The sequence below is a fragment of the Hypanus sabinus genome, chromosome 7 (assembly GCF_030144855.1).
Source record: "Hypanus sabinus isolate sHypSab1 chromosome 7, sHypSab1.hap1, whole genome shotgun sequence".
NCBI lineage: Eukaryota > Metazoa > Chordata > Chondrichthyes > Myliobatiformes > Dasyatidae > Hypanus > Hypanus sabinus.
This window is the reverse complement of record NC_082712.1, coordinates 154019396-154041569: the sequence shown is the minus strand read 5'-3', so window position 1 is coordinate 154041569 and position 22174 is coordinate 154019396. Positions and strand designations below refer to the sequence as shown.

Below are 22174 nucleotides of genomic sequence, written 5' to 3'. Positions count from 1 at the left end.
CAAAGTGTTAGATAAAATTATCTACCTAGAAGAAAACAACAAATCAACATTTGGTGAGATTCCATGAATTGCATACTGACAATTTGCAAGGTATTTAATTTTTAAAGAACTTGAGGTACATTCTGAAATTATAACAATGAAAATAAACAACTGGCGACATGAAACTGCAGATAATGGAATCTGCAGCAACACAAAAAACAGGTGGAATTTTGAGGTGGTGTAAGAGTAGGCAAGAATAGATTAAATGGCTGAGCTACTATTCATTTAGTGTTGGTTTTTGGATCATGAGTATTAAGATGTTTCTTTAAAAGGTATATAATACAATCATGTTACAAAGGCTTGCATTTTTCTGTATTGTGATTTTGTGTGAATTTGCTGATTCTTTTGCATTTTATGGTTACCAGTTTTTCTTCACACATATTCCAGAGGAATAAATTTCATATCTGATATTTTGGTAGTAATCTGTGAATTTCATAAGGGTAAATTTTTCCTATCTAAACTGCTGTAATGTGGAGAATGCAGTATTACATTGGAATAAGGAACAGTGGAAGGGGCATAATTTTCTGATAAGACTTCATACTCACCAGTAATTTTTCAAACAATTGCTTCAAATTACTTTCTAACTTTTCCATATCACCACAGAAAGGTGTCATTTCTGCCAGTAACTTTAAAACCTACAAAATTAAAAAAGAATTACATTTTTACTTGCTGTTTTAAAGAATTGATTTGACAATAAACTAACTTTAAATATACTATTTACTGGTTCACAAATTGTTAACAAACTTACCAGGTTCCTCAAGCTGAAACAACTTTTTCCCTTCTAGTACAGAAATAAAATTTGACGCAGAGATTTGCACTACTTGTATATTTCCTATTATAATTTATAGTACATTTTATCTACTGCATTGTACTGCTGCCACAAAACAAATTTCATGACATTTGTCAGTGATAATAAACTTGATTCTGATTCAGAAATTCCTGTTTCTTGTGAGCAAAGCATTCTAACTTCAAGCATTCATGATACACCAAACCTCTGGTATCATCCTTGTAAATCTCCACTGACTTCTTGCTACATATACTTTTTAAATGCATATAATGGTGAATGTACCCAACACTACAGGTTATCTAACCAGAACTGAACTTCAATGTCTGGCTTGCTTTCATTACAAAAATAAGGCTCTATTAAATGGCATTTCTATTTGTACTGATGTATTGAAACCAGGCCCCCTTCCTTTATCCTGTTTAGGACATTGCTTTCCAAGTATTATGCCCAAACTGAAATGCTTGCATCAAAATTGTTCCTTCTACTTGCATCCTATTCCTCAAGTTAGTTAGAACTCTTGCTATTGACTTAGTCAGTTTACAAGAATAATTTAAAGTAGATTTAGACTCAAATAACAAAGACTGCACAAATTTTAAAACCAAATCATCAAATTATGCTGGTCCACATCTTACCTCTAACTGAATGTCAAGTCCTTCTACTGGACTAGTAAGGGAGCTCAGATTTGGTAATACTTGCTCACAGAAGTAGGTGACGAACCTGGTTGAATGGACATTTTTCTGAAAGATAATAACACCATGAGAGGTAAAATTAATTTTAATCTGCTAGGAAACAGTATGCACTTTTAGACCTAATTCAAGGATTTACTTAGAACATATGCACTAACTTCAAAATATTGCCATCGAACTACATACTCAGGATCATGGCAGCAGAGTAATACTGAAACACTTACCACATGATAAGAGTTAATGTGGTTGCGCAGCACCCCCAAATCCAAAATATACATTGCACAACATCAAGTTGTTATTAATCCTGAAATATTAAGACTGATGATATAGTTTTCAGTATTCCAGTCCCGTTGGTGTTACTGCTGCCTACTTGGCATCTAACCCTTTCAATTTTGGTAAATTATTTGGCATCAATAAACAATGTGTAGAGCAGATACACATTCTAATTCATAACAATGTTTCACTATTTTAATGCTTGATTTTTGTAACTGCCATTGTCTGGGCATGTGCCAATAGTAAGTTCCTGAAAAACTACACATTTCTCCAGCTACTAGCAAGAACCATCCTGTTATTGAGAAGTTTGCCACTCGAATGTTCATTTAATATCAGAGTATGTATATAGTACGCAACCTGAAATTTATATTCAGACATCTATAAAACATGAAACCCCATAGAATGAATGATAGAAACATCAAAGCCCCAAAGCTAGCCTAAAGCCCCTTTAATCCAATAGGCTATTCACCAAACCCAAAATTTCACATTGTTGTGGTCTAGCTAACCTGAGTTTCAAAGCTACAAACTACCTGTCCAGTTTTCACCTCTACATCTGTGGCTGAAACCTTTACAGCTGATCCTCTATTATCATTTGGCCTCACACTTTACAAACTTAGACTTTTTGTCAAAGATGTTCCTGAATACATATGCACTTCAACTTCTTAATGGTATTTCACTATCCAACTTAATAGTCTTACCACTTGAAGACCAAAATGAAATATTCAAGTTAAACATTTAAAGCTTTGGGGAGGTAGCTAAAAAAAAAGAAAATCAATCCAAATTCTAGATGAAAATCCGATACATCCTGTTGAAAAAGTCAGAGTTCCTGAACATCTTTCTATTGATTACCAATCCCAGGATAACCACACTCTGTCACAGGACCTCCTTATGGAGGCTAGCAGGAGAGTACAATCTTCCACCTCCTGAACCTCTTTTATTTAATCTAATTAAATGCACACGTTGAAAACTAAATTGCTTGTCAATATTTTAAATGTTCCAATTTAACATTAACAGATGTCAAGTAAAAGAAAATTCAAGTTTTAACTGATGTTCAGTATATTTATTATTTGAAGTGAACATCATTCCATTTTTTCATGCTGGAAAAACTATTAGAGACAAAAAAGTTCAACATTATTTCCAGAATCTGGCAAAAAGTTACACTGCAGAGGACAAGACAGATATTAATATTGTTTGGTGATAATGAATTATGTCAAAGGCTATACTTACTGAGAAAAGAGGAACAGCCTGTCTTGTGCACTGTAGTAATCTGTCCACAGAATCTGGATCTGCAGGATTAAACACTTGTTCTAAATCTGCCTGTTCAGCCACCAACTCGACTAATTGTTGTCGACCACTTACTGTCTGAAGGTTCTTCAGGCTAGACAGAATTTTCATGAATAAAACAAACTCTTCTCCTGTAACATCATCAAGTACCTAAAAACAAAATACTTGAAATAAATGCTGCTCCTTAAAAATTGTCTCTTCACTGTTCCTTTGCTTTGAGGAAGGGTAGGGTTATGGGAAGAAGCAAAGGGAAGAAACTAAAAATGTACACAAAGTTACTTTATGTAAACCGTCTAGCCTTTGAATGCTTAAGCACAAAATATTTCAAGTTAACATTATATATTTATCTTTTTGAAGTTTTGCTCATTTTAAAAATGTAATAAGCATATGACCTAATTAAAACACTTTAGTTTGTAACTTTGCCATTTTTAGGTTACACTACATGAGAGCCACAGTTCTGGAGTTAGGTATGGTGCACCCAAGGAAATGGGTTTAATAAGACACAGCCTTTTTCAGTCTGGGTTAACAATACCTGCTGTGATGAAAATAAGCAAAGATTGTGCCGATATTGGAACCCTAGACTCACACACAAAATGTTGGAGGAACTCAGCTAGTCAGGCAACATCTATGGAGGAAAATAAATGGTCCACATTTTGGGCCAAAACCCTCCATAATACAAAATGTTCTATAGTTAATGATGCCTCTCTAATACACCCACAGAAAACCAAAGACCCTGTTTGAGGTATAGATCTGCAGTTAAGCAATGAAGTGCATGTGCAAATTTTGCTTAACTGCACCTGCTACAGGTATTTCTAATGTTAGAAAATCATTCAAATTTATTGCAGACGTTTCAGTTGAGTTGATACATCTCAAGCTGAAGTGAACCAATGTGAAAGCATTTATTTTGGATTATGTCTTTGCTTGAAAAAAACTACCAAGCTGGCATCCATTCAGTTGAGTTACAATTTTAGAAATACATTTAATGAGATACCCATAAATAGAAGTATAAGCCAAGGAATTTCCAAGAGCTGTTCCTTTTGTTTACAAGCTCTTGTCAGAATTGAAGCAGAAACCTTTCCTATGTGCAAAAATTAGGATTTAGCTGAAGTGGGAAATGCTATGATGTAATGCTCCATTTTATGTTATAATTGAATTAGTAATAGTTTAAGTCAAGAACACTCCATGACATTCATTTCTCAAATTCTTTCACAATAAGTCTTCTGCCCATTTCTGCATCTCTGTTGATTAGCTATTGAAGCACACAAATGACTACTCTCAAGGTGTTGCACGCCAGAGGCAGAGTTAACTTTTTTTCCTTCGGTGTAAGCAACTTACAATTAAATTTGATAACTAGCCTCAATTTAACCAAAATCTCAAAATCACCTAGTTATCATAGGTATTCTTCCTGTGACTCAATGGACTTCGTTGAAGGAGGTGAAGAATAATTCCCACCCATACAAGATGGATTACTGAGAAAACTTGCTAATTACTTAAATACAACAAGTAGAGATTTACAGAATAATTTTATTTCACTTGCCTTTTTAGATTCAACAAAAATGTATTCTTCTACTTCCTTGTTCATGACTTCCTCTGGTAGAGCCTTCAGTTTTGTGGAAAGAAACTTAATGGCACGTTCTCGTACAATATCTTCTCCTTGGATTATCTGTGTGAAAAGACCGCCCAAGGTTCCTTTCAGAAGAAAACGGAAATCTAGTTTTAAACTTAATCTGCACACATTGTATGAAAGTTTGTAAGAAGAGGCAGAATATATACCTTTTACTCAAAAGCACAAGCTCAGATCTACATTTGCAAATGTTCTAAACAGGTCTATCTGACATGAACAATTCTCAAGTTAGTTTACTGTATTCCAATTTGCACAATGATAATTAGAAATTAATTTCAACATATAGCCACAAATTGGTTATGTCTAAATAAGATGTTATTTCTTATTATACCATTTTCTCTCCACACTTCCAAATGTTAAGCTATTACAATTTTTAATAATTTTTCCCCTTCTCCATGGTCTGGCATTTTTATTCATTGCTTTCTATTAATACCTAGGTTCTTCATCTTCACTGTCACACTATTTTTCTTAAGACTTCCAAATGATATCCTGTATTCACTACAGGTAAATAATCTACAAGATTTAACAAAATATTACTTCATGGTATTTCACAATGGCAAACTATCCTCCAACTTCCATTATTTTAAGAGCTTAAAATACACTATTTTACATAGTTTTTCCAACTTGCTTTTAAAATGAAATGTACAATGATGCACAGAAGTCAGAGACACATTTATATATCTAGCATGGCTAAAACTTGTACAGTACTGAAATAATTTTTTGTATTGCACTTACACTGCTGTCACAAAAAAAAATCATGACAAATGTGAATGTTGATAAACCTGGTTCTGATATGAGTTTCTATTGTGGACTGAGCGTGTGTACGGGACAAGAAGAGGGGAATTATGGTTCAGAAAATGTAAAGGGAGAGAGGAGCGTGCAGGAAGCACCATCATTCTGTAATGATCAATAAGCCAATTCTTTGGAATCAAATGACCCCTCCCTCTCTGCCACCTGTCCCACGCCCCTCCCACAATGCTCCACCCTTGCCCTTACCAACAATCTTTGCTCTTGCCAGATTAATAAATCCATTCTCCGCTCCACATTGACAAATACCGTACAATGTCAAATACTTAGGCAACCTAGCTACATATATGTGCTTAAGACCTTTGTACGGTACTGTTGGTATGTTGGAATGAACAGTCTTACGGAATTAAAAGCACTACATTTCAATAGCTTCATTACAGAATACTTCAAAACAATGTTTTGTACATCCACAAAATAGTAGTTACCTTTAGCATCAATCTTGAATATACATATTAATGCATTATTAACCAAGTTAAATTCTGCATTATCATCTGAAAGAAAAAGTGGGAACAACTTCAATTCAGAGTAGGGTTATGTATCTAAATCAAATTTAGCAGTTATCAGTTAGCTTTACATTAATGACTTAAGAGCATATTCCAGAAAGATCACCTCAGTTTTTACTACCTCAGCTGTTACGGATTTACTTGAAATGTTTGGCAAAGATCAAATCTGTAAAAATTCTTCAAAGAGCGGTGAAGCCCACAATATGACCATTTGGGTCATGGAAATTTGTAATTACAGAATTCACAAATCACTACCCAAAAATTTGAGATTTGGTATAGAATTTGCTCCACTGGAACCTTATACGAAGAAAAAAGTAAATAAACACAAGTAGTATATTTTTCCAACCTGCATTCTTAACACATTCACAGAATGTATAATGTTGCATTACAGAAAATCGCAATAATAAGGCTTTCTAGGAATGCAACCACCTCCCTTTCTCTGTATCATGGGTGTTGCCTGACTGCATATTCAAACATTTATCTGAAAGTGTATTGATTACATCTATTCAAACAGATGCCAGTGGTCTCGGGGGATAAGACAAATGAAACAGATTCCCAGAATGCACCACAATTCTGAATACTGAAAAAGCAATAAAATGGCCCAGTTCATCAACTATTAACTTCTCTCCTCAGACATAAAAGGTGTCCAAAAATACTCATCACAAATTGGTAAATTACTCACAGGATTAAAGATAATCTGTGGTGTATGGCAATTCATAAAATCCAAATGATTAAATTTCTCTCGTTAGCAAGCTCAAACTTAATTGATAAACACATGTGGATGCCAGCTTCTTATCTCTAAATCAGTGTTTTTGTTTGGGCTCTAACCTTGTAATAAAAGGTTAACCTTGTTAATAAAAAAATAAACAAAACTTCCAAAATTACAATTTAATCATCTAGGCATGAAAAGAGAGAGGATACCATAAGTCATAGGAACAGAATCAGGCCATTCGGCCCATCAAGACTGCTCTACCATTCCATCATGGCAGATTTATTATCCCTCGCAACCCCATTCTCCTGCCCTCTCCCTGTAACCTTTGATACCCTGACTAATCAAGAGCCCATCAACCTCCACTTTAAATATACTCAATGACTTGGCTTCCTCAGTCATCTGTAGCAATGAATTCCATAGATTCACCACCATTTGGCAAAAGAAATTCCTCCTAATCTCTGATCTAAATGGACATGGCTCTATTCCGAGGTTCTGCCCTCTGGTTCTAGACTCACCCATTATAGGAAACATCCTCCCCACATCTCCTCTATCTTTCAATAATCGATAGGTTTCAATGAGATTCCCACATCCTTCTTCTAAATTCCAGCAAGTACAGACCCAGAGCCATCAAAAGCTCCTTATATTTTAACCCTTTTATTCCTGTAAACCTTCAGACCCCCTGTACTGCCAGCACATCCTTTCTTAAATAAGGTGCGCAAAACTGCTCATAATACTCAAATGCGGTCTGACCAATGCCTTACAAAGCCTCAGCATCACCTCCATGCTCTTATACTCTAGTCCTCCCAAAATGAATGTTAACATTACATTTTCCTTTATTACCACTGACTCAACCTGCAAATTAAAGTTTAGAGAATCCTACACAAGGACTACCAAGTCCTTTTGCACCTCTGATTTTTGAATTCTCTCCCTATTCAGAAAATAGTCTATGCCTTTATTCCTTCTACTAAAGTGCATGACGATGCACTTCCCTACACTTTATTCTATCTGGCATTTCTTTGCCCATTCTCCCAATCTAAGTTCTTCAGAAGACTCACTGCTTCCTCAACAGTACCAGACCCTCTATCTATCCTTGTATCACCTGCAAAGTTGGCCACAAAGCCACCAATTCCCTCATCCAAATAGTTGACATTTAAGGTGAAAAAAGTGTTCCTAACACGACCCCATTTGGAATACCACCAGGCACTGGCAGCCAACCAGAATATGCACTAATTTATTTCCACTGCATCCTGCCAATCAGCCAAGCTTCCATCTATGGCAGTATCTTTCCTGAAATACCACGGGCTCTCATCTTGTTAAGCAGCTTCATGTGCTGCACCTTGTCAAAGGCCTTTTGAAAATCCAAATGAACACCCTCTGACTCTCCTTTATCTATCTTGCCAGTTATTTCCTCAAAGAATTCCAAGGAATTTGTCATGCATGATTTCCCCTTAAGGAAACCATGCTGACATTGGCCTACTTTATTATGTGCCTGCAAGTACTCCAAAAATTCATCCTTAATAGTGGACTCCAACATTTTCTCAACCACTAAAGTCAAGTTATCTGGCTAAATTTCCTTTCTTATGCTTCCCTCCCTTCATAAAGGGTGGAGCGACATTAGTAATTTTTCAGTCTTCTGGAACCATTCATTACTCATGCCTCCACAATCTCTTCAGCTACCTTTTTCAGAACCCTAGTCTGCAGTCAATCTGAACCAGGTGACTTACTTACATTTGGACCATTAAGCTTTCCAAGCACCTTCCCCTTAATAATAAGAACCACACTCACTTCTGCCCCCTGACACTCTCGCATTTCTGGTATACTGCTGGTGTCTCCCACAGTGAAGACTGACAAAATAGCCAAGTCGCTCTGCCATTTTCCCTCCCATTACTACCTCTCCTGTCTCTTCCCAGCACTCCAACATGCACACTCACCTCTCTTTTTACTCTTTATATATCTGAAAAATCTTTAGGCATCTTCTTTTATACTTTTGGCTAGTGTACCTTCATATTTCATCTTTTCTGTCCTTATGCCATTTTTAGTTGCCTTCTGTTTGTTTTTAAAAGCTTCCCAATTCTCTAACTTCCCACTAATTTGTTACATTACACACCCTCCCTTTTGCTTTTATGTTGTCTTTGACTGCTCTTGCCAACCACAGTTGCCTCATCCTCCCTTTAGAATATTCCATCAGCTTTAGGATGCATCAATCATGCATCTTCCGAATTGCCCCCAGGAACTCCAGCCACTGCTCTTCTGCCGTCATCCCTGATAGTGCCCCTTCCAATCAACCTTGGTCAGCTTTTCTCTCATGCCTCCATAATTCCTTTAATTCCACCATAACACTGATATATCCGGTTTTATCTTTTCCTTCTCAAATTGCAGTACGAATTCTAACATATTATGATCACTGTCTCGCAAGGGTTCCTTTACTTTAAGCTCCTTAATCAAATCTGGTTCATTACACAACATACAAATCACAACTGCTTTTCCTCTAGTGGGCTCAACCATAAGCTGTTCTACAGTCATCACACAATCATTCCACAAATCACCCCCTCTTGGGATCCAGCACCAAACTGATTTTCCCAATCTACCTGCATATTGAAATCCCCATGACTATCGTACCATTTTCCTTATTACATGCCTTTTCTATCTCCCATTGTAAATTATATCCCACATCCTGGCTATTGTTCAGTGGCCTGTATATAACTCTCATCAGGGGCTCTCTACCCTTGTAGTTACTTAACTCTACCCTCAAGGATTCTACACCTTCTGATCCTCTATCACCTCTCTCAAAGGATTTAATTTCATTTTAAACCAACAGAGCAACCCCACCCCCTTTTGCCTGTCCTTTCGATACAATTTGTATTCTTGGATGTTAAGTTCCTAACCATGTTCCTCTTCGAGTGAAGACTCAATGATGCCCAATGTCTTACCTGCCAATCTTTAACTGTTGTACAAAATCATCTTCCTTATTCATGTATACCTGTGTATTCAAATATATCATCTTCCATCCTATTATATTATGACCCTTTACAATTTTGCCCCCCCCCCATGTTACAGTAACATCCCGACTGCAATTTTGCCCTGTCGCCTGCCTGTCCTTCCTCACAATCTCACTACACAGTCCATTGACTTATATATCTACTGCCCCATCCTAGGCCCTACCATTCCATTCCCTGCCAAATTAGTTTAAACTCTCCCCAACAAAAGACTGTATCAAATTCAAAAAATTAGTAAGCTACATCACTTATGAATAGTAAGAAAAATTACACTTTGGTAGAGTCAAGAAATTCAATTAACAGAAGTATTTTTCCAAGAAGGAAGATCCTAATTGCTGACCCAAGTTAGTCCGGTCAATTGTGGCTACTATCCCACAGTTCAGTCTTGATGCCCCCTTTACTAGTTAATAAGCTATTCAATTGAAAGATTACCATAAAAGCACATCTTTGTCACATGCAGTAAGATCCAGTAATAGACTATTTAACTTTTCAATTAACCTACACATACTAAGAAAACAGTAATCAAATTAACAGATATAATGTACTGATATTAAAATTCCAGTAGATGAATCTTTGTACAATACGATGTGCTACAAACTTCCTTCCTTTTTGTTCTGGAACTATCAATTCCAATGAACCTTTTACTATTTTTGTTTTTATAGTTGTTTCGAGTTTCAATACAAACATGATTCACTGAACTACCATACAACTCAAAATTGCTCTGAATGGACAGCAACAGATGCTAGCACATGGCCTCCAAATTATTACAACAAATTATTAATTAACTGAACATAAAAGGTTATGCTGCACTTAGCTTCAAATTATTTCTAACAATTACCTTTTTTAAAGATCTATGAATAATGTCTATGAATGTTCATCACTGTTTTGCTACTAGGGATTAAACTGTTGAAGATAAGGTGGTCTGAAAACTGAGATATGAAATCATGCTGAGTAATTATGAAGTCTGGTATGGAAAACTATCAAACTAACAAACTTAGTTCATAAATTTTGTGTTACTGTTTGAAAAAATGCCTTAATTGATAGTGACACTGAGATTTCTTCTTTGTTGAGAGTCTTGTTTTGTGTACAGCACAGAACACCTTATCTATACTATCATTTTTGTTTCCATTTGCCTGTGCCATTTCATCTTTCTATTCCTTGCCTACTCAAGTACCTGCCTAAACGTCTCTTAAATGTAATTACCATATCAGATTCCAACAGTTTCCCTGGCAGTGAGTTTCAAACATCAACAACTCTCCATGCGAAAAACCGTTGCCCTGAACGTCCTTTAAAAGTCATCCCTCTTCCCTTAAACCTATGCTCTCTTGTTTACGATAGGAAAAATATTCTAACTAAGCTTCTCATATCTGATACACTGTCAGGTTACCTCTCATCCTCCTTTACTCCAGGATAGACCAGCCCAGCCCATCCAACCTCTCCCCTTATCTAAATTCCAAAAATTCTGCAATAAGTGACAGAAAATGCAAATGTAATCTGGAGATCTGAAATAAGATCTGAATGTTGGAAACACTTGGATATCAGGCAGCACTGATGAAAAGAGAACAAACTGAGCTCAAAGGGTCTTCAAATCAAAATATTACCATTTTCTCATATTGTAAGTGATGTCTTACATGATCAGCATTACCTACTTTTTGTTTTAATTGCTGTCATTGTTAGTTTGCCTCACTATTCCAATCAGGCCACCAACAAGGAGAACAGTGGCCCATCTCAGACAAGGCCTAACTCTGCTATAAACAGCAGAGAAAAGTTGAAAAGCCATTTGCAAGGCCACAATTCAGTAAACCAGAAAAGACACATTTCCTTAATAAACAAACTCCTCAAGATATAAGTTTTAGGTTGTTTCTATCCCTCAGTTCAGTGACATGGGTTCACTTAAAACATTGCTGTCCTGCTAATCCCTGCAAGATGTTAAATCTAATGCTAGTCATTAGTTTTTCAATTTCTATCCAACTTGCTTAACTTCATAGCCTAAAAAAGAGAACACAGTGGAATATAATAATAATATTCTATTATGAGATATTCCTTATGTGAAATTCTAAAATAATTTAAATATTAATTCATTTATAGAAATTTTTACTTATTAACATAAAAAATGAACAGCAACATAGGAAAAATAAAAGTTTAACTGACTATATTAAAAAAAACTTTCATGACAAAATATTCCACTTACCAGTCTGTAAAAGCTGTGTTAATATATCTGCAACCCTTGGAAGATTTTCACCTGTTGCAAACTGAGGCAATTCTTTAATGGCTTGACGCCGAATCTAAAAACATTCAGTACAATGTTAGAAGTTTAATAAATTCACATGTTGCACTCATTCTTACTTGTTTTAATATCTTACAATAATTCATCATTAATATCCTTTTATATAAACAGCCGTAGAGTCAGAACACAACATAGCACAACTACTAGCACCTCAGCCCATCTTATCCGTACCAGATGATTATTCCGCCTAATCCCATCAACCCACACATGGATCATTGCCGTACCCAACCACGTACATAATCCAAGTTTCTCTTAAATGTTGAAATTGAACATTCATCCACCACTCCCACAGGCAGCTCATTTCAAATTTGCACTACAATGAGTGAAGAAATTCCCAAGATTCCCCTTAAATATTTCACCTTTAACTCTTAACCTATGAGCTACAGCTCTATTATCACCCAGCCTCAGTGAAAAAAGCCTGCTTACATTCACCTTTATCTATATCGTTCAATTTTGTATATTCTATCAAATGTCCCCTCATTCTCCTATGCTCCAATAAAGTCTTAAGCTATTCAAGTTTTTCCTACAAGCCAAGTCCTGGCAACATGCTTGTAAATTTTCTCTACATTCTTACTGGTGACCAGAACTGCAAACAATACTCCAAATTAGGCCACACCAACATCCTACGCAACTTCAACATAGCATTCCAACTTTGCCTTATGAAGGTCAATGTGCCAAAAAATCTCTTTATGACCTTATCTACATTAAACAATATACTGGAATTTAAGGTATTGAAACAAAATAAACCTTGCCAAGTAGACGACGCAAAATCAAATATTAAAAATGATCTTAGTCAATTCCTTCTTTCCTCCCTGTGTAAACCCTTTTGAATTCTACCTTAAAACTCTGTGCCTCCCACAACCAAATTTCAGATTATGACAGACACAAATGATAAACTCTTACTGAAAGATCTTCATCTTCACAGAGATCCAACTGAGCATTGATAGCACTATCAGCCAACTCTGGAAAATGTTTGAAGAACTTTGGAATGAACTGTGCTGCCAATCTTTTCTCCTTTGCACCACTTTTCACACCATCCAGAATAGCTTGATACGAATCCTTATACTGAAAAAGGAAAAAGTTATATATAGTCAAAATTTACTCAAAGCCCTACAAAATATTCATACAATTCAGTTGCCTAAATTTCCCTACCAGAGAAGCATTTTACATATAAAATAATAAGGCTGTAAAAGCTTGAGTTAGAGATGAAGGCACAGAATTGGACACCTGAAATCTTACAGAGTCATGGAAACATCTTAGACTGATATTCCAGTGATAACTCTGTTAGGTTTAATATTTTCAGCATATAATCAGATATTTCCAAACACATGAAGTTATTAAAAATACAAGCTTTGTGAGGAAAATTTTTGAACATTCTTTATTCTGGACAGTATTAAACCCTGCTCTCACCTGACAAATCCATTACTATTCCAGAGGCATTCCGGAACTGCAAAAATTTGCTTTCTTCTTCCGCCCCCCCCCCCCCCCCAACCATCAAGTATAAGGAGCTCATGGACTTCACCTCCCAATATTATAAGCATAGTCAGCTGCCTCTGCAAATGACGTCTATCTCTGCTTGCTTAAAAGGCCACAATTCCAAGATTTCTCCATGCCAGTCCTAAATTCACATTTCTGCTCACTCTTCCACTCAAGTTCATATACCTACTATACACCTCTTCCCACTTCTCTGCTGTCAGCTAAATTCTCCCCCTTGCTCTCAATTTAACTGATATTATTTACTATTCCCCACACACAATTCTTCATCATTTTAGATTTTCTACATGGACCGAACTCATAAAGCACTCAACTCTTGATGTCCCTCCCAACCCCCAATGTGTGCAATAGAAGAACTACTACTGAATCACAAACTTTCCTTGCCTCTTAAAAACCCTTGAAAATTAAGGTGCCTTTTAAATCTGCACTGGGCAAGGAGTTTTAATTTTAATTCCTAATTGGATTTCTAGATGACTGTTCTAATTATGCTCTTCCCCTTTATTAAAAGTTTCTTCATTGTTAAAACCTTTTTTAAACATCTAAATTAAGTGAATTTAAATTCAGATAATCTGTAACATGCAAAAAAAGGCAAACCCAATTCTAAATATTAGTAATGATGGCATTAAAACTAATCAGTTTATCTTGTAAGCCAATCTAGTTCACTAATATCCTTTGGGAAGGAAATCTACCACCTTTATCTAGGTTGGCCCACACCTTCTTCATGTGGTTGGTAGTTAAATGCCTAAAGTGGGTTATGGGATGATTCAGTTCAACCATTACTGTTACAGTCAACAGCAAAAGTATAAAACCTGGCAATGCTTTAGGCACTTAGGGTAGTCAACTTTACAAAGAATGTACATGCATTGAGATAAGTCTCATCAAACAACTGCTCTCAGAATCAGACCTTACAGACATCATGTTAGACTCCATCACTGTAATTATTGAGTACTTTTTCCTCTCACTAATAGGATGGATCCACCAAGCATAATGGTAAACAAGTAGATGTTGAGTAGAACTTGGAGTCTGTCACACTGGCTCCAGACTCCATGAGGTCTCATGGCATTAGATCAAATATGTGCATGGAGCTGCCTCCCAAGTACCATCTACTTTCATCCATCTGTTGATGGATTAGGTTTTGTGGCAGCAATATTGTAATTTATAACAAATTATTACGTTACAATAATACAACAAAAGAAATAGTGAGAGGAGTAAAGTGAAATCTGATGGCAGAGAAGAAACTGTTCTGAAAATGTGGAGCATGGACTTCGGTCACCTGTACATCCTCCCAGATGGTAGTAATGGGAGGGCATGACTCAGATGGTGAGAGTCCTTCTCGAAGATGTTATCGATGGTGGGGAAGCCTGTACCTGTGATGCAACCAGTCAGAATGCTCCCCACTGTAAATGTGTAGAAATTTGCTGGTATGTGAAGACAAAGCTGTGTTTGAATATAGAAGTAACTCCATTGTGTTATATAGCATTACAAACATGCTAAATAGGATAGAAATAATCTGTCAGCCCAAAACTTTTGGAGTGAATAATTCAACAGACCAGGATCTTGTCAAATGCTTAGATTCATCAGCACCATGAAAATCAACTGCGTTTAAATAAGGAATGTAGAAAGACAGGCTAGAAGCAACACTGGGCACAGGTAAAAATGATGAGTTACAGTCCTACTGAAAGTGCAGTGCAGAATCAGTTGCATACACAACAGTAAACAAGAAGCAATAAACAGATCTAAACAATTTCACAATGGATCAGATCATAGCTCTGCAATCCTATGGCATCTAGTGACGAATGACATGATGAAGAAACTACAGGAGGCTCCAGGAACATTCCCATCATTAACAATAATTCAGCATAGCATGTAGTACTAAAACAACAAAGCATTTGCAACCACATTTAGCCAAGAGTGTCAAATATGTTAGCTTGTCTCCAGCATTAGAGAAATTTGTTTCCATGCAGTTCAATTAACTTCACATGAAAGTGCAAAATGGCTGAAAGCATAGGATACAGTAAAAACTAGACAATATGCCAACTTTACTACTGAAGTTCTGTACTCCAGAATTATCTGCGCTTCCAGCCAAACTAGTTCCAGTACAATTACAACACTAGCATTTATCCAGCAATGCGGAAAATTACTTCAGTATGTCCTGGTAACAAGATCCAGGATGGCTAATTATCACTCAGTCTATTCACTATAAACAAAGTGATCAAAGCTGCCATTAAGAGAGCAATCAAGTGGCTTTTACTTAACAATTACCTACTCAGTAATGCACAGTTAGGTTTTATCAGGAACATTTAGCTCCAGACTACGTCCACACTAGACCAGATAATTTTGGAAACGACGGTTTTGTGTAAAAACGGTAGGCATCCACACTAAGGGTGTTTTGAAAATACCTGTGTCCACATTGAAATGGAGATTTCAGCGAATCTCCTCCTAATGGGCATGCACAGGACACATCCACCGATAACAAGTGACATTTGGTGTCAAATCTCACCGTGAAAGACTTGCTGCGCGTTTGTCCAGTTACAGACTAGAAAAACTTATAAGACAGACAGCTGTTGGCCCTCGCGCAGGAGGACTTAGAAGTAAAAAAAACAAATACTGGAGCATATGGAGGCAACAATAGGCGTCCACACTAGGCGTTTTTAAAAATATCTCTGTCCACATTAAAGCAGATATTTTGGCGAATCTCCTCCTACTAAGCATGCGCAGGACACATCTACTGAAAACAAGCAAAATGTTTGGTGTCGAATCTCGCCGTGAAGGACTTGGTGCGCATTTGTTCAGTTACAGACTAGAAAAACTTAAATGACGGACAGCTGTTGGCTCTCACGCAGGAGAAATTAAAAGTAAAAATAAATATACTGGAGCATATGGAGGCAACTGACTGGGAATTTATGGACAGTATGACCTGGCTGATGACAAACATTAAAAAACTGACAAACTCTGTTGCATTAATAAAACCCCTTGTTAAATGTGTAAAACATGTCTGCATCAGTATTATCTTGTATTTCCATGCAATGTTACATAAGGCTGTTACACACCTATTGTCAGAGAAGTACTTGCATAAATAGGTAAACCACCTTCATACGAGCAAGGACAGGAAACAGGGCAAAGTGAGTATACTTATTCATTCAGTAAGTTATGGGTCAAAGTATTTGGTGAGTACATTTTTAACTCTTCTGGCTTCAGTCTCATTACTGTCTGTTCTGAAATTGTTAGGTTACATTCAAGAAAACAATGAAATGGCACGCTGCCGTCATCATCTGATCCGGCACGTCATGACAGCCTTTACAGATTTCTCTGGTTACCCTGTCCACACTGCTCCAGCCAATCCGGCGTTTTCAAAATTACACACCCTGGAGAGTGCTTCTCCAGATTCTCCAGATTCCAGATTCTGGGGATGAAAATGACTTTTTAGTGTGGACAGAGGGTAAAAACGAAGAGAAAAAGCTTTGGTTATGGATTTATCTGATGTAGTGTGGACACAGCCTTAGTTCAAACATGGACTGTATTCTGGAAGTGAGGTGAGAATGCCCTGGAAAACTGGAATCAATGGGCATCACTGGTTGGAATCCTAATTTGCACAAATTATTACCAGAGATTGTCAGAGGTAAATAAACCCAGATCCAGGGCATCTATTTTATTTAATATTATTTAGAGATATCATGCATAATATGCCCTTCTGAGCTTTTGAGCCATGTTGCCAGCAATCCATTTTAACCCTAACTCATTCACTGGACAATTTAAACGATCAATTAACCTACTAACCAGTACAACTCTGGACTCCGGGAGGAAATCGGCATACTCAAAGGAAATCCATGGATTCCACAGGAAGGACGTGAAAACTGCTTACAGAGGACGTCATGATTGAACTTTGATGCCCGGAGCTGTAATAGCATTATGCTGCTACACTACCATGGCATCTCTGCTAAAGTTGCAAAAAGCGTCGTCTAAGATTTAAATCAGCTTGAGCTGCTTCATCAACAGCCTTCTTCCCAGCAGAAATCTTATCACTGTCTTATATATAAAATTACTTTAAATTGCAAACTAAATAAATAGTGCAGAAAAAAATAAGGAGGTAGCGTTCCTGGACTGTTCAGAGATCTGATGGTGGAGCAGAAGCTGTTTCTGAGTCGCTGACTGTGAGTCTTCAGAGTCTTCCCTAAGAGGATTGGAAGTGTGATGACTGCAGTGTTCAGTTCCATTCACAACTCCTCAGCCAATGAAACAGCCCATCCCTCCTTCCAGCAAGGCTTTGACAATTTTCAGACACAGGCCAATAATAGCAAGTAACATCAGGATCAGGCACATCATCACCAACATATCATGAAATATTCAAGTTTAATTGTATTTTAACCATATATGAATATTCATGAATAGACAAACAAGACAGCGGTACTGCAGGGTCAAGCTGCAAAGTCAAATTACCAACCATACATACAGTCCAGAAACACCCCACCCCTGTCCACCGATACCATCTGTCGACTGTCCCCCAAAGTCCACAAGGTGACACGTGGCTTCAAGCCCTGTCCTCGCCCCGACACCTGGCTCTCGCTGCGCTAATCTGTGGCTTTGAGGTCCAGTCCTCACAGGTACTAGCACACATAGAATATTACTATAAACACAACAAAATATATCTGTATATAGTCCAGACTCCTCAGTCCATTTTAAAGCTTCAGCCATCACAACTGCACTACTCTGCTCCTGGAAAATATGTTGTTTTCTGGCAACGGTACAGTGCAAAGAAAAAATAATTACTGTAAGTTAGAAAGAAACTTCTGGCTGACATCCTCCAGATAGTCTACAGAAATGTCTGTTTTGCTTCTTTTATGTCTGTTTTTCATCTTAAATGTATTTCTGGAACCTGCAATTTACTGTTTGGGGATTGACTGAGCAATCCAGTGCTTTGCTGTATCGAGAAGATTCCGGTGAGCAATCACCTACTCAGATGGCCTCAATGTAAAGAAACTTAAAGACCAGACTATGTTTGACTCTATTTCACCAATTAAAGTGTCCATTAATCACCAATTAAAGCATCGAGGAAGTTTGAGATATTGAAGTGAATGCGGAAGGCAAGCGAGAGTTCAGCACCAACTGCCTGCCTTGTCTGTGAGTGGCCTAATGCTGTGTGGCTCGCTGCGGCAGGCGGGTAGGCCTCTGCCTTGTGTGATGGCTCTCTCTATCTATGAATATTGTGGTTCTGTGTTTATGGATTGGACTACTGTGCTTATGGATTGTGTTTTCAGACATTGCTTTTAAATTGTTTTTTTAAAAAAATTTGTCCGATCCTTTTCCGTTTTGTTGTGCGAGAGGAAGTTGAATGTTCTTGTTGTGTTCTGTTAGTTTTTGTGTGGGGGTTGATGCTCTTGTTCCATTTTGTGAGGGGGAGGGGAGGTGTGGTTTGGGGGTTGATGATTGGGATGCCACACTTTTTTGTTCAGGGGGTGAGTTTGATGTCTCTCTCCGAATGACTTTCATGTTCCTTCTTTGTTTCGTGGCTATTTGGAGAAGAACAATCTCAGGATTGTATATGGATACTTAATCAATGAACCTTCAAAAAATAGTACAGGAGTATTAGTGAGGTAGTGTTCATTGGTTCATTAAGAAATTTGATGGTGGAGTGGAAGAAGTTGTGCCAGGGAATGTCCATTTCCAAAAAAGTCCTGGCTCCTAAACTTGATCTTCAATAGCATCACCATTACTAAGCCTGTATCAGCAACATCCTGCAAGTTATCACGAGAGGAGCAGTGTAAATATTGTGACAATACAGAAGACAGAACTGGGTACCCTGTGGCCACTGATTCACCTCCTGAAAACCCAGGCTATTCCACCTTATGACACACAAGTCAGACACATGATGAACATCTGCCTGGATGGTGCAGCTCTAATAATTCTCAAGTAGTTTGACCCAGAACAGTTCTGGACCACTCTTAATAGTCAAGACAGCACTTTTCCAGTGCCTTGAGATGCCTGTTATAAGCAATCAGTCTCAGAAGCATTAAGGACAAGGATCATTTCTGCCTGTCAAAGAGCCTAAATGCGATCAAGCTGCTTGACATCTCAGCGCAAAGCCATAGACACAAAATAAGAGGTAGCTAGAATAGGGCAATTATCCTTATATTTATCTGTTAGATTGTTAAACTCCAATCTGCATCATGGTTGAGGCAGTATCTGGCAATATTAGAGATTAGGCAAGATACATAAATGAAAGAGAAAAGGGTTGAAGAGATATATAACTAGGATGATAACCTACAATTAAGCAATCTGCTTACATACAGAAAGCAAATACCTGTAAGGGAATAAAATAATGAGAGGTTAGTGCAGAGAATTTATGCCAAGGTAGCTGGGATCTTGCTGAACAGCAGAAGCAGAGCCTTTTGACCAAATCTTGCTTCTATTTCTTTTGTTCCTGTGCATGATTTTTATGTGAGTAAGATAGAAATCACCTATGTACTATATATATAAGCAAACAAAATCTCTGCATGGCTTCTCCAATAAAGCCACTTTCAGGCACTTGATTCAGATCAAGAGTAGAATAAGTACAGAAAGAATAGACCCTTATTATCAAAGAACTAATAGCAGGACACTTTAAAAAAAAATCAAGTACAACCATGTCAATGTGCTTTTACAAAAAGACAATTGTGTTTAACAAACTACAGAATATAACACTTAGAAAGCTCTGATACAATTTTACAGAGCTACCTGCCTTTGGAATACCATGTTTACCCTTAATCTCCATATTTAAGGAAAGACATCTTGAATTGAAAGCAGTGCAGAGGAGGTTCATTACGTTGGTTTTATATGACAGCCGGGGCTGTCATATAAAGGAAAGTTGAACCTATTGTCATTAGAGTTTAGAATGAGATGATATTCCTAAAGCATAAGATTCCGAGTGGCATTGACAAGATGGGTGCCAAATGTTCCTCTAGTGGCAGAACCCAAAACAAACGGGCAGATTTTCAGTATATATGGCCAAACACGTCAGACAGAGATAAAGAGGAACTTATATTCGCAGGATTGCAAATCATTTGTATTTTCCATACGTTAATGGTACAGAATAAAAGATATTTTAACAACAGGGAAATCACACAGAGAGAGCAGGAAAGTATAGAGTTTACAAAGGAATTGTCTATAAACTTATGGAATGACAGAATGGGTTTAAGTAACAAAATGGTTTCCACCTGTTCTTAATTAAATAATAGCTGTCAATGATGTTCCACGAAATGGGTGAAAACCACAAGACATAGCACCAGAATTAGGCCACTTAACCCATTGAGTCTGCACTGCCATTCCATTATGAATGATTATTACCCCTCTCAACCCCATTCTCTTGCCTTCTCCCATAACTTTTGTCACCCTAACTAATCATGAACCTAACAACTCATGACCTGGCCTCCAAAGCCGTCTGTAGCAATGAAATCCACAGATTCACCAATTGTTGGCTAATCCCTTTTCAAAGTGAACCCCCTTTCTACCCATCTCTGACCGATCCTGGATCCTAGCATCTGCGACACCATCCTGGCATCTCTTTCACAGCCACAGAAACTGTGGTTCATCGCCCTCACCACCAAGTCTTTAATCACTTTCGCTTTGCTGAGCCTCGGAGTCGACCAAAATGCCACTGGCCTGGCTGCTGCTGTTGTATCCCGATAGCTCAGTTCTTTTCCCCCCACGGATCTCCAAAGATAGATGCTTGTTCAGGGAATAGCCACAGGGGAACCCTGCACTGCCTGTTTACTCCCTTTCTTCTCCTGGTGGACAAACACTTAAAAGCAAAATCCATTACATGATTGACTGTCGCACTTTGAACTAACATACCGGATCTGTAAAATTGTTGGCTATGTATCCCAAGTCGCACACAAACAGGACTTACAATGTATTAAATTACACTATCTCACTCATATTGAAATTACTATTGCGACCAACCATGTGGTACTACAATGAACAACAATTCTGCAGGCAAGTAGTAGCGCACCCCGATCTCAAACCTCAGTCTACCAAATCACAGGCGGGGAAGGGTTAGGTCCAGGGAACAGCACCTGCACAGGGCAGCAGCTGTCGCCTACAACCCGACCAGCCGGGCACGGATCTTTTCCGCTTTGTTTAAGACAGTGGGAAGCTCAGCCGGCTCCTCCTCCCCGGGAAGCCTGCGCGGCCGAGGCGCGCTCAGGGCCTGCCGCTTTCCTCCTCCCTCCCTGCCATACTCACTTGGCCCACGTTGTCCGTGGCGTCCGCCAGTATCCCGTAGTTACGGTACAGCTCCTCCACCGTCGTCATTTTCTGTCAAGGACGAGTCCCCGCTGCTGTGACACCGAATACGGGCTCTCGCGTTCCCGGGTCACTGGCACAGCACCGCTCTCCACCGTCACGTCAATCACCACGAAGCCTCGCGATAACGACCACGAGCGGGATCGCGACTCTCACTCAGCAGCGCCAGCTACTGCCCGGAGGACAAAAGACGAGAAGCGCTGCTGTCCGTGCAACGTGTCCTGTATCCATACGCGGGGCTAAGCCTTTCAAACCCTTGACACAACTGTCAGGTGTCAGGGAACATCTCACGGTACGTTAACGTGAGATATAACAGATATAGTTGTAGATATAATAATCCAAAAATAATTGACAATGCTGTTTTGAGTAGAGAATGGATTTTAGCTTACCTTTCTTGAAATTAATCTT

At 38.0% G+C, this 22174-nt stretch overlaps 1 protein-coding gene and 1 long non-coding RNA gene across 2 annotated transcripts in view; one reads left to right on the top strand and one right to left on the bottom strand.

Annotated features, from left to right (window-relative positions):
* The window catches only part of LOC132397326 (uncharacterized), a 29783-nt gene extending 12948 nt beyond the window's left edge, over window positions 1–16835 (top strand). The window contains exon 3 of the long non-coding RNA XR_009513338.1: window positions 16718–16835. This is a non-coding gene — a long non-coding RNA (uncharacterized LOC132397326). The remainder of the gene's footprint in view (window positions 1–16717) is intronic.
* api5 (apoptosis inhibitor 5) overlaps window positions 1–21873 on the bottom strand; it is a 36977-nt gene extending 15104 nt beyond the window's left edge. The window contains exons 1-8 of the mRNA XM_059975972.1: window positions 21707–21873; window positions 12899–13060; window positions 11900–11993; window positions 5923–5988; window positions 4604–4755; window positions 3010–3216; window positions 1456–1560; window positions 585–674 (exon numbers count right to left, since the gene is read on the bottom strand). Coding sequence (XP_059831955.1) covers window positions 585–674; window positions 1456–1560; window positions 3010–3216; window positions 4604–4755; window positions 5923–5988; window positions 11900–11993; window positions 12899–13060; window positions 21707–21775 — 945 coding nt within the window. The 5' untranslated portion in view covers window positions 21776–21873. The remainder of the gene's footprint in view (window positions 1–584; window positions 675–1455; window positions 1561–3009; window positions 3217–4603; window positions 4756–5922; window positions 5989–11899; window positions 11994–12898; window positions 13061–21706) is intronic.
* Between the last annotated feature and the right edge of the window lie 301 nt (window positions 21874–22174).